This window comes from Rattus norvegicus, chromosome 5 (assembly GCF_021556685.1).
Source record: "Rattus norvegicus strain SHRSP/BbbUtx chromosome 5, alternate assembly SHRSP_T2T, whole genome shotgun sequence".
NCBI classification, from domain to species: domain Eukaryota; kingdom Metazoa; phylum Chordata; class Mammalia; order Rodentia; family Muridae; genus Rattus; species Rattus norvegicus.
Genome location: NC_141538.1, coordinates 51,597,087 through 51,609,980, shown reverse-complemented (window position 1 = coordinate 51,609,980; position 12,894 = coordinate 51,597,087). Strand labels below are relative to the sequence as shown.

Sequence of the window (12,894 nt, the reverse complement as noted above, 5' to 3'; positions counted from 1 at the left end):
CAGTTAGGACAACACTGTGCAGCAGCTCACCCACGGGCCCCCCAGAGACAGGCTGGATAGTGAGGAAGAGGGCCAGGAACAGAAGTTCCAAATAGTTGATCCTCTAGTAAAAGGGACCTAGGTGTTGCTTATCTCTCCCGTCCAACAGGAGAACAGGTAAAGTGGGGGTGGTGTTCTCCCTTCTGCTATTTTCCTTTCACTTGAATCTTATTGCTGGAGATGTGAAATTATGTTTGCAAATTGGTTTCAGTGTGGCAACATACATTTTTTACCCATCTCCCTGTTGACTGCATGAGAGATATCTATGCTTATAGCCTATGAAAATTGGAGCAAGAAGCATTTAAAAGTACCAGGATCATTAATCCAGTTCCACAGCTGTTAACACCAACACAGGTGGTCTATGATACCTGATATGACGATCTCAGGGACATCCAGAATGTTGCCAAATGAAGCGGTTTTACGGTGGCCCCGTTTAGGCTTGGTATAGGCTGAAAAAACACACATGTACAGTATACATGCAAACAACCACACACAGTAACACAGGAAATGACTGCACAACAGAACAGTTCTGAAACAGTCGTGTGAATTACATCTCATGCAGAATGGCATGCAGAACTATCTAACTCTTCATCCATGCTTAGGGAGGGATGTTAAAGAGTAAAAACAGTTTTGGAAGTTACACACAATGGTTTTAATTAGCAGGAAAAAAAATCAACAACAAATAAAGATAGACAAAGCTGCAGGACAATGAAGAACTAAATTTCCAGTGTATTCTTAGAACTCTCCTACCTAAGAGAGACCAATGGGATGAGGTGCAGGGAGGGAGGAGGCAGGGCCAGACGGGAGGGGCGGAGGTTAGTAAGATAAGCCACCGTGTTTGTGTTTAGGACACAAGCAGGAGCAGAAGAGCCTAAGTTAGGATTCGTGTAGTGTGCTATAAATTAGATTCTGTGATTATCAACAGTTATCAAATCAAAGCATAAAACATATGGCCCTAAGCATGTCTACAGTGTTTCTAGTAACTGAATACTTATTACAGTTCTAAAAGTTTAGAGAATATAACTGTTAAACACGAAGGCTGTTGAAAGTGAACCTTTCAAAGTGAGACAGTTCATTAAAAAACTCAATTACTTCAAATTCAAGGGATGTATTGTCCGACATTTAGGTAGCGGGGGCAAAGTAATTTATTTACGTATGATTATCCTTGAACTGGAAAAATGTCCTTCCTATAACGTGTAATTACAAATCTGTATCTGATTAGAAAAACAGGCTTAGCAAAATCATAAACTATTAGCATAACATTACTTTCCCTTTTGGGGCAGAATCAATATTATGTGTTTATTCTAAATGACACCTGTGAACTGAAATGGATCCCCGACAGTGTTGGGGTATGTCTCTATCTACCAAGACAATTGTGCTTCATGTAGACCAGAAGGCCAGTCGATGGCTGCTGACCTCTACTAAACCTGGCATTTTCTGAGCCTTTACCTGAGGTAGAGACAGCTATTTCCCTACTAATTTCTATCTTCCTTTGCATGGACTCTGACTTTACTAATGTAGCAATGTCAGCTATGGCTCAGACCCCTTGTGGCTAATAGCCGTATGTGGAAGTTGCAGAAATCATTTTCAAAAGCTTCTACCCTTCTGCTATCTCCTCTTTCCTGATACCTGAGCTGTGGAAATGATGACTTGAGCTGTCACATGTAACCTTGAGGACAGAAGTTAAACAATAGAGATTATGACACAGAGACACAGAAACCTTAGCTGCCTAAAGATCATGAGGCATAAGTAGACCTATCTATGTAGGATCGATAGCTTATGTTTAGACACTGTTATCTTCAGATATTCCTTCCTGTATCTAGGCTTTTAGTGCAGGTTGATAAGACCAGTGATTGTGATTAGTTTGGACAAATACAGTACAGTTCATCTGGATGCCACTTTCTACAAAGAGAACACAGATAATCAGAACATTTCACTTAGAAAACAACTAAGCTTTTTCAAAAGTCTGTGTATTTATAATTAAAAGATATGTAGACAGATCAAGCATATCCCCAAAGAGGAGAATTTATGCATTTTTTGTTGTTACTTGTTTACACTTCCACATGCTTCAATACAATGTTCATGTTTACAATTCACTCTTGTCTAACACTGGAGGATCAGAAAGAACAAAATAAGACCCAAATTAAATTGGCACCACTAAAATGAAACCCAGTTTAGAAAGGTGCTGGTTCACCAGGTGACGTCACTCTTATTTATTCTGGCCACTTTGTCTGTTGTACATTTTAAGAGCTAACAAAATGAAATTTAAACACTATCAAAACCAATGTCTGATGAAACTACGACTTCCTTATTTTATCCTCAAATATGCAAAGCCTAGCTGGGCCATTCTCATGCTGGCAGGAGAGAGCACAGACGCACAGCTCCTGCCGCACAATGGTCTGCAATGACTGTCTCCTGGGCTCAGCACAGAAGCAGTGGGATTACTCGGTCATCGAAAACATTCTGGTATTGGCAGAATTTTGATGTCTCAGAGCTAGTTTATATTTGAGGAGAAATATATTTGATATATTTATTACATTTGATAAGCTCTATAACTAGGAAGGTGTATTTCATAATTCAAATAAATTTTAAGCCATACTTGTCTTATTGAAAATTTGAACCAAGTAAATTTACTGCTGGAGGCTTAGAAAACAAACTGTAAACCCACCATCTGCTTAAGAAAGTAGATATGACACAGCCCCTCCCTCCCCCATAGCCCCATTGAAAACAACGGCGAGCCAGCACCAGCACCACGTAGAACCACGGGCATTCTCTCTTTGGGCTTGTAGCCCTTTACCTGTAGTCGCCACGATCCTCGCTTCTATTTCAGACATGTCAGCACTCATCCTCTTGCCCTCAGAAGTCGGGGGCAAGCTCTCCACACTGCTCCCTCGAGAGGCTCCCAAACTCAGGCGTCCAGAGTCACTCTGTTAGAATTATAGGTCAATCTCAGTTACTGAGGTTCTTTTCGTGTAGAGATCCTGGACAGCCCAGGACGAAGATGGCGGGTGGCTTTTTATGACGATGGTACTGTTCCGTAAGAGGGAACTTTATAATGAGAGGGAGCTAACAAAGGGCAGCAGGCTCAGGTGTATGCCGCTCAAAGCAATGAATTCTACATCTACAGCCAACCTGAACAGGATGAAATGATAGCCTTGTAAGAACTTCTTAACTGCCCCAGAGAACCATAACGTACTCCACACTGTTTGTAGGACCCTTAGTAAGGATGGATCACAGGGAGGAAGGGGCAGGGTTGACAACAGCCACAACCAGGAGAAAGGAAAACAACTTGTTTGGTAAGAAATGACAGCAAAATCTCATGTCTCTCACCATAAGCTTGTTTGTCTGGTACAGAAAGAAAACTCAGGATTGTTACATATGAGAAGACGGCAAGTAATGCACACTGTTAGCACAATGTTGTGATTACTGGTAAACAAGTCATACAGTTTTATTTTTAAGAACAAACCTGTTGCTTTGCCTGGTTTTTCAACAGTTTTGACTCCAAGCGTTTAATAGTGTCGTTTGTGGCAGGGACTTGTTCCATATTTGTGTCACTTTTATTACTGGTATTTGTAGAAGCGATGTCCATAAATGAGCCTAGAAAAGCAGACACGTCGTTGGAACTCCCCAGTGAAGGGGAATGTCAGGGTGGGGAGGTGGGGGAATGGGTGGGGGAACACCCTCACAAAAGAAGGGGGAGAGAGAATGGGATAGGGGTTTATGGGTGGGAAACCAGGAAAGGGGATAACATTTGAAATGTAAATTTAAAAAAATCTAATAAAAATGTTAAAAAATAATAGGTTAGCTGAAGGATTATATTAGTAAATTATTGGTTATCAATTAATAAAAGGGATTTTTTTGGAAAAAAAATGTAAAAATGAATAAAAACTTAAAAAACTAAAAAAAAATAGAAAAGCAGACACGTTTATAACTACAGGTTGGGAGTAATATGAATGCCATATTCAGAAACTGACAAGACATAAATAAAAATATGACTTCCACACCAGTGAAAACACCTGAACGAACCCATTTTAATTACAGACAGCACAATAAAGAATCAACCAGTCTTTTACATAGCTGTGACTAACAGTAACCTAAAGGTTTAACCCTGAAGCAGAACTGAGTGTTATCAGCTGAGATGGCAAGACCTGACAATGAGTGAGTTTGAAGGAAGAAGCTGGAACTCAGTTTGAAAAGCATCGTGTCAGTCCCTACCAGACATCAGGTTCTCGATCTCTGAGCATGGAAATAAAGATGAAAACAAATGCTTTCTCTTCCAGTCCCAGGCACTCAGGAGGTGTTGGCAGATACAGCCAAGTCCAAAAAACCACACCACAAACAACCAACCCCCAAAATGGCACAGGAATAACATCAAGAACCACAGTTACAAAGATACAAATCTCTTAAGGAGTTGACCCCATGTTCCTGAGAAACATACCCTTTGCCAAGAAGCACAGCAGGAAGGCCTGAGGAAGATGCAGACAAACACTGCAAATGCAACAAATGCATGAGCAGAGCCATCAAGGCCTAAGGTGGCTAAGCCCAGTGTGCCACAGGGCCCTAACCGCAACCGTAGCTGTCTTGCTTTTCTGCTCACCCCAAGCTTGGGAACTGGACTTGAAGCTAGCGAGCTACATGGCCAAGGGTCTTAGGCTCTGTCAACCAAAGCCCAAAGTTCAAACCAAGGCAGAGGCTGCAGCTCCAGCTCAGGCTCCCAAAGGTGCCCGGGCCCCTGTGAAGGCCCCATAGGAAAGCCAACGTGAAGACAGATGGGCTGCTGTGACACACCTAACCACACACTATTTGCAGATGACCAGTGGCCATGCTGTTTTACAATTACTTGAGGCCAGATCTGTTTAAAAAGATAGAGAAATGAAAACAAACAAAGGCTTGGTATTTGAAGAGGTAACCAAGGAAATGGAGATTAATGGCTACACAAAGAAGCTAATGGCCAAACCCTTGGCACTCCAGCACTTACAGCTGAGGGACAACCAGCAAAAACAAAAGCAAGGATAAACCAAGAACAAGCTAGCAATGGTCTCCAAGACATGCCAGCTGCTTGCATTAAGTCTCTTCAGAAAAAAGACAAAACAAACCACCAAAAAGCAGAATGGAGCTAGTGAAGAAATAATCTGTAGTAGTTTAGCCAGCAGTACCCACACAGAAACAGTCAGGAGTGGTGGCGGCATGTATCTTTAGTCAGAGAACACACGGTTTTTAGGCTAGACTATGAGTTTGAAGCTAGCCTAAATCACACAGTGAATTCTGGGCTAGCCTGGATACAAAGTGAGACACTATCACAAAAAGATAAAATTAAGAATCAATGTAAGTATTCATGGCAATATCATATCTAATCCTTTAGACTTAACTAAGCAGTAACACTAGCCATGGAAGTGTAGCCTGAGGACTTGCATAGTGAGCAAGGAGTGAGGAACTAAAATGCAAATAAGACATCACTCCTTTCTTCACAGCAATGTCATGGGATGGAGGGAGACCCCGAGGTGGCTCTGAGTTGCTCACCTGTGCTGGTGGCTGAGTTGCTCTGCCCTTCATCAGAGTACTGACAGGGGTACTGTAACGGCTCATCAGCTCCTGGAAAGTACTGTAGTAAAAGCAAGTCACGATTTAAAATGCCTTCAGTACACAGCAGACCCTGTTACATGACAAGAGCTCAAGAGCATGTCTGCGCCACTGCAGCAGTTTAACATGCACCCAAGGTGGGCACAGCTCAGTTTCCCTTAGGCATGGCTGAGTGTGGAGCAACTTCTGTTTTCTGACCAGACAAAGATGATGATATGTATTCCTTTTGGAAAATTTAGCTGCAGACAATGCCATGTGCCCACACAAGCATTGAGATGACAGGAAAGGGAATCTCTCTAAGGGGATAGTGGGGTCACTGTTCACAGTGCACTGGACTAGATGAGTGACATACTGTCAGATTGTTGCAAATGCTATTAGCCTGACAACTGGGAATGAATACTTCTGAGTCAGCTTTGGGACATATCTTAAACATTAAGAACATGCCTTATGGAAGAAGCCCTCTTATGAACTGGGGGCATAATGCTAACATATTTACTGAACAATGAAAGTAAAATTTAGGGCAAGATTTTTTTCAAATTAGACAAAACAGTAGAGAACAGTTATAATTTTACTTGTACAGCCTAAAGTTTAGGTGTATGAACTTAAGCCAAAGCTACCACTTATAGCTCTTGTTTGGAAAAAAAATTTTTTTCAATAAAACAAAAAAAAAATCAAATATTTGAAATAATTCTAAAGTGTTTAGATTTGTAGAGCAGGGAATTTGACTATTTTTCTAAAAGTTTTTTTTCCTAAGTTAGGATTCTTTAAGTCTAGGAAAAAAGTGTAGTTTTTATTGGCATCTAAAAACATACATCAAAAAGCCCAAACAGTAAAACTTAGCATCAATCCGTGTCTCTTAAGGTGCATCCCCAGCACACTGTAGAAATGACTGTACTGTGATGGAGATCTGACAAGCTGAGTCTAGTTCAGCATGTTATTAATCACGCATATACAGGCACTGCAAAGCTTGGACACCCTCTACCAGCATCTCTCACACGGGGGACTCTGGTCCCCAGAACAAGAATCTTGCCTGTAAACATTAGTATAGGACAGCAAGCCCAGGTACCTAGTCTAACCATCTTGGCATTACAGAGAGCTAGATATTTCTCTACAGTAATGCTTTCTCCTAATTATATGAGTAATAAGTGCCTATCCTAACTTGATTAACAGGGAAAAGCAGAATGCAGAAAACGGCTACCATTCCTTAATTTTAAATGCCAATGAAAAGCTGGCAAATACTAAGGTTCCCTCTAACCCAAAACCCCCTCAAAAGAAGGATTATACCCGCATCAAGTGAGTCATTATTTTCACAATTTCCTCCATTGAAGGGCGCTGAGAAGGGTCCTTAGACCAACAGCGGGTCATCAAGCTCTCAATGGGCTTAGGCAAGTTTTTGATCAGTGGTGGTCGAGTACCTATAATTGAAAATTAGAGAAAGAAAAGAATTAACTATCCAAAGGGCAGTGCCAAGATTTTTAAAATTTATTTCTAATAATACCTGAATTAGCATTTTTATTTTTTAGTTTATCACTTGTTGTTTGTATGCATCTATCTATCTATCTATCTATCTATCTATCTATCTATCTATCTATCTATCTATCTATCTATCACCCACCCACCCACCTATCTAGCTATCTTTGTTGTATCTATATCGATTTTTTTTTCACACAGGTCCAACTACAGGAAACCTTACATTGAAGTCTGTAGCACACAGTGATGTGAGAACTAAGACTGTTTCACTTGGGCACTTGTGAGGCAGAGGCTGGCAAACCCATAGGTCTCCTTCACCCAGGACTGACAGTGAGACTATCTCAAAAACCAAACCAAACTGTCTCATTCCTACAACAAGCAGCAAAGGCTAAATACATTAATTAAGAAAAATAAGTACCTGACTTGAGGAAAGATGAATTTTTAGACTACAAAATTTTCAAATGTGTTTGAAAAAAACATCTTCCATTTACAGAAAATGGCCAAACTGGTGTCACACTCACTGACTCCCCTCAGCTGTGGTGTCATCACACTCACTGACTCCCCTCAGCTGTGGTGTCACACTCTCTGACTCCCCTCAGCAGTGGTGTCACACTCTCTGACTCCCCTCGGCTGTGGTGTCACACTCACTGACTCCCCTCGGCTGTGGTGTCACACTCACTGACTCCCCTCAGCTGTGGTGTCACACTCACTGACTCCCCTCGGCTGTGGTGTCACACTCACTGACTCCCCTCGGCTGTGGTGTCACACTCACTGACTCCCCTCGGCTGTGGTGTCACACTCACTGACTCCCCTCGGCTGTGGTGTCACACTCACTGACTCCCCTCGGCTGTGGTGTCACACTCACTGACTCCCCTCAGCTGTGGTGTCACACTCACTGACTCCCCTCAGCTGTGGTGTCACACTCACTGACTCCCCTCAGCTGTGGTGTCACACTCTCTGACTCCCCTCAGCTGTGGTGTGACACTCACTGACTCCCCTCAGCTGTGGTGTCATCACACTCACTGACTCCCCTCAGCTGTGGTGTCACACTCTCTGACTCCCCTCAGCTGTGGTGTCACACTCTCTGACTCCCCTCGGCTGTGGTGTCACACTCACTGACTCCCCTCGGCTGTGGTGCCACACTCTCTGACTCCCCTCGGCTGTGGTGTGACACTCACTGACTCCCCTCGGCTGTGGTGTGACACTCACTGACTCCCCTCGGCTGTGGTGTCACACTCACTGACTCCCCTCAGCTGTGGTGTCACACTCACTGACTCCCCTCAGCTGTGGTGTCACACTCACTGACTCCCCTCAGCTGTGGTGTCACACTCACTGACTCCCCTCAGCTGTGGTGTCACACTCACTGACTCCCCTCAGCTGTGGTGTCACACTCACTGACTCCCCTCAGCTGTGGTGTCACACTCTCTGACTCCCCTCAGCTGTGGTGTGACACTCACTGACTCCCCTCAGCTGTGGTGTCATCACACTCACTGACTCCCCTCAGCTGTGGTGTCACACTCTCTGACTCCCCTCGGCTGTGGTGTCACACTCTCTGACTCCCCTCGGCTGTGGTGTCACACTCACTGACTCCCCTCAGCTGTGGTGTCACACTCTCTGACTCCCCTCAGCTGTGGTGTGACACTCACTGACTCCCCTCAGCTGTGGTGTGACACTCACTGACTCCCCTCAGCTGTGGTGTCACACTCACTAGTTGCAGCTACCACCTTACAGGATGAATTTCAACTGTTTATAGTTTTTCAAGATGGTGATAGTATTCTTAATAAGCCTCCCTACTCCAGAGTGGCTTCAGATACATCACAATCTTTTTGTTTATTCAATCAACAGTCATTTAGAGAACTGATAGAGGAATCACACTGTGTAGGTCAAGGCTCCTACAGTTTCTACATCTACGCTCTAAGATGTAGCATTACAGTTGGTAGAGGAAACTGATGAAACAGCTAAGGTTAATTTGGTGATGGGTCGGTTTAGCCAGTCTACAAATGCTCTGAAGAGTTAGTGTTTGTTCTGGGATCACGGGAGGACAGTATACAAGTATGTACTGATGGAAGTGATTAGAGGTGCGTGAAGTAACAGTGACTCTGCTGTTCCCTCACGAAGACTTTCTCAGAGAAACTGTGAAGTGCCTATTAGTGAAGAAGACTTCCTAGCTCATTTACAGACAGAGGCATCACAGGAGTTATGTGACCAGACACATAAGAACTGAGCCCATGAAGTCACTATGATGCCAGGTAAGAGCACGTACGTCAGTTAGAAGGACCTGGACTCAGGCCCCGGTTCCATCACTGCCTACTTGTGACATCAGTATATGTATATGTTGAGAATCTATAAATAGCATGCATGTGAAGCACTCTGCTGTGCCTCTTGACTGTACATAATTACTCCTACCAGAGCAGCTTCGCTTTCTCTCCTTCACGGGAGACTTCTTTCTTAGGAGGAAAGCTTCCCAACTACAGACTTTCTGTTGATTCCCCCAATGTTTCTCTATCCCTGAGAGAGACATACTGCTGGTCTTTCCCTCATCAGTGCAGCTAGCAGTCTTGGCCCTGTGTGGAGGAGTCTGAATTCTCCCCACAGGAAGCAGATTCAAAGGTATGGAGAGTGGTCAAAGGTCAAGGAAGGTGGTCTGGTAACAATGTCAGATACACAGGGTCTGTGAGGGAGAGGATGGGAATAGTTTTCCAAATATGAAATATACAAAATATATTAAAGAAAAGTTTCTTGGACAAACCATTATGAACAGCCCACATGATTCTGAAAGCTGGGCCACCGATCTCATCAAAGGGTTTCCGGCGTGTTATCACCTCCCAAAGGATAATACCCCAGCTGAAGACATCACACTTTTCACTGTAATTGCTACCTACAAAAAAGGCAAGGCAATCTTGAGACCTGTCCACAGGAGTCACAGAACAACCAGTCTCATATATTTTAAAAGAATGGGTATTTTGGGCAAGAGACTGTCAAACACATACAGTTAAGCAATTACTTTCTTAAATATTGAATATTTTTATTAAATTAAGTAAATATAAACAATATACTCAAAATCTACAAGAGAAACCAGTTATTGTCTACTTGTTCGACAACATGCACCGGCCTTTCTGCTTCTGTGTATAGACTGATCCCTTTCACCCATATATTTCTTTCTGTAATTTTTCAATTTCCTTTTTAAAAGAAGGCTTATTTCATTTTTATTTTTTATATGATGTTTTTATGATTTTATGAATGATTTTTTTTCTATATGTATGTCTGTGCACCATGTGTAGCAATGCTCATGGAGGTCAGAAGTCATTGGGCACCAGGGATCTGGAGCTATAGACCTTTGTGAGCCCCCACATGGGTGCTGGGGATTGAACCTGGATCTTCTACAAGGGTAGCAAGTGTTCTTTGCCTCTGAGCCACTGCTCCTGCCGCGCAATTTCTCTTAAAACTGCTCATGTGGGGAATGTAACTCAGGGACTTTTTCATACAAACTGTATGTTCTATGACTGAACTGTATTCTTAACTCCTGTAATTTGTTACTTCAATAGGTTTTCTGCTCTGTGGCAGACAGCACTCTTTGTTATCAGAGGAAAGCACTGTTTTAATTTAGTGGCTTAATATATAGTTAAAATTCTTAATTTAAAAACTACAAAGAAAACTTAAGTGATTAAAATTGTGAGACACAAATGAAAACTGAGAAGATTATGAACAAAACTGCACTAGTAACACACCAATATAATAGATATACCCAAACTACTACCACCAATAAAAATGCACACCCTAATTATTACAATGATAGATCCTTATGCAAAACAGGACACAATAATATAGAACAGCCATCACATAGCAATCTAACTTAGGCTGCATTTAGGGAGCCTGATGATACCTTCAGAAATTTAGAAATTTACATAACCTAATACTCTGGGTTTTGTTGTCCTCAAAAGAGAAATGATTGATTACTCTTCATAACAAACAAGCCCCTTTGATTTATTTACTATAATAATATTGTACCATTGTAATGCACAGAAATAAGTGATTGAATTATTAGATATCTGCATTATCCAGAAGACATTATTTAATTTTATGTGAAATAGCTTTAGTTTAATACTTGCTTTCTTTTTTTCTTTCCTTCTTTCTTTCTTTTTTTGAGATAGGGTCTCTCTGCATAGCTCTGGCTGTCCTAGAACTTATGATGTAGATGAGGCTGGCCTCAAACTCAAAGAACTCTGCCCATCTCTAGTATAACACATTGTAATTAGACTTTAGGAAACAATAGTCTTAAAGTCAAGCAACAAGCTGCATAGCATTTCCCTCTTTCTTGGGATGGCTAACTTTAAAACAGTAGAAATGTTTAAAATTCACCAACAACTTGAATGCTTAAGAGACTGCTCTCCCAGAGGTCCTGAGTTCAATTCCCAGCAACCACATGGTGGCTCACAACCATATGTAACGGGATCCGATGCCCTCTTCTTGAATGCATTTTGAGTATTATAGCATTCATACAAATTCACACGAAGTCCATTTCTTTAGCTCAATGTCTCTCACTTAAAAAAGAATTTCGTTTCATTCTAAATATACAGACTAATCTTATGAATCCTGAGTGAGCTATGGAGATGTAGAAGAAAGCAACCTTTAGCTTACCCTTTACAAGTAGATCTCCGTAGCTTATGTGCACCCAGTGACAGGTGGCCATTTTAAGGCATGCTGATTTAAACCTGCTGCGCTCTTTTTTACCAGATAGCAAATCAGAGCAAAGATCCAGCTCTCTCCTTATTTTGGGTGTATACAGTCTACTAAGAAGCCTCCCTAATGTCTGAACTGCTGCTCCTGGGAAATCCAGGGCTAGGTTCCTATGTGCCTTGGTCATGAACACCTGTCAGCTGGTCACTGTCTTCACCTGGGTCTCTGTGGGGCTTTAAGGACTCCTCACCTAACACATCAGTGGCTAACTAGCTCCCGATTACGGCAGTCTAAAGCATGTTGAGAGAAGGCCCTCTAATGTATTTTCACGCATCTCACATGTTCAAAGCCTTCTTTTACTTAAGCAGCAAAACCACCATGACCACCCATCAAAAGGGACAGCATGGCTCTGAATAAGATGTTTATTTTACCAAGGAAACAACTTTGGAGAGTGCTGTGTATGACTCAAAATGTGTACTGTTGTTTCTGAACAGTTCTGAAAGCATCTTAGCCACAGGTGACCCAGTGGACAGTTTCTCGATCACACAGCCTGTGAATGGTGAGGATCGACAGTGCATATATGTGAATCTGCACAGAAGATGCCAATGTAAATTCTGCCCTAAAATCTGGGGTCTTAGACTATATTCACTGAAGATCCTTTCATGTACTCTCCAGAAGTGACGCTATATGAGTGTTATGAACGCATCCTGGATTTACGACAACTATGGCCCATTACCAACCACGCCATGCTTTTGTGATTGTACCTTCGAACACTTCGGGTGCCATCCAAGCAGCACTCCCTTTATTATTGGTCATGTGTGTCTGGATGTCACAAGCTGTACCAAAATCGCAGATTTTTAGAACTGTCCCTCCTGCAACCAGCAGCAAGCTATTATAAAAAGTTCGAAATTCACAAAGTCAGTAATTGATTTTATAAGAAAACAAAAAATAGTTATGGAACTGGTAAAAGCTAAGTTAAAGAAACACTAGTATTAGACTTTTATAAAACATTACTTGGTCACTGTAATAGACTAACATCTGGAGGAATATCAGCAAAAATTAAAAGGCCATAACCTAGAGAACTCGGGGAGAACATCATATTCATATTGTGATGTCTTCCTCTCTCTA

The 12,894-nt window shown here is 42.1% G+C and overlaps 1 protein-coding gene across 5 annotated transcripts in view; it reads right to left on the bottom strand.

Moving 5' to 3' along the window:
• Positions 1–12,894, bottom strand: part of Map3k7 (mitogen activated protein kinase kinase kinase 7) — a 57,900-nt gene that overhangs the window by 25,591 nt on the left and 19,415 nt on the right. For 3 of the 5 annotated variants that reach the window (XR_015619678.1, NM_001107920.2, XM_087548847.1), the window contains 7 exon segments: positions 12,531–12,655; positions 9,839–9,967; positions 6,904–7,034; positions 5,560–5,641; positions 3,506–3,636; positions 2,837–2,966; positions 408–488 (listed from right to left, as the gene is read on the bottom strand). Coding sequence is in view for 3 of the 5 variants with exons in the window: in NM_001107920.2 (NP_001101390.2) it covers positions 408–488; positions 2,837–2,966; positions 3,506–3,636; positions 5,560–5,641; positions 6,904–7,034; positions 9,839–9,967; positions 12,531–12,655 (809 nt within the window). In the remaining 2 variants the exon portion in view is untranslated. 5 annotated transcript variants of the gene reach the window in all.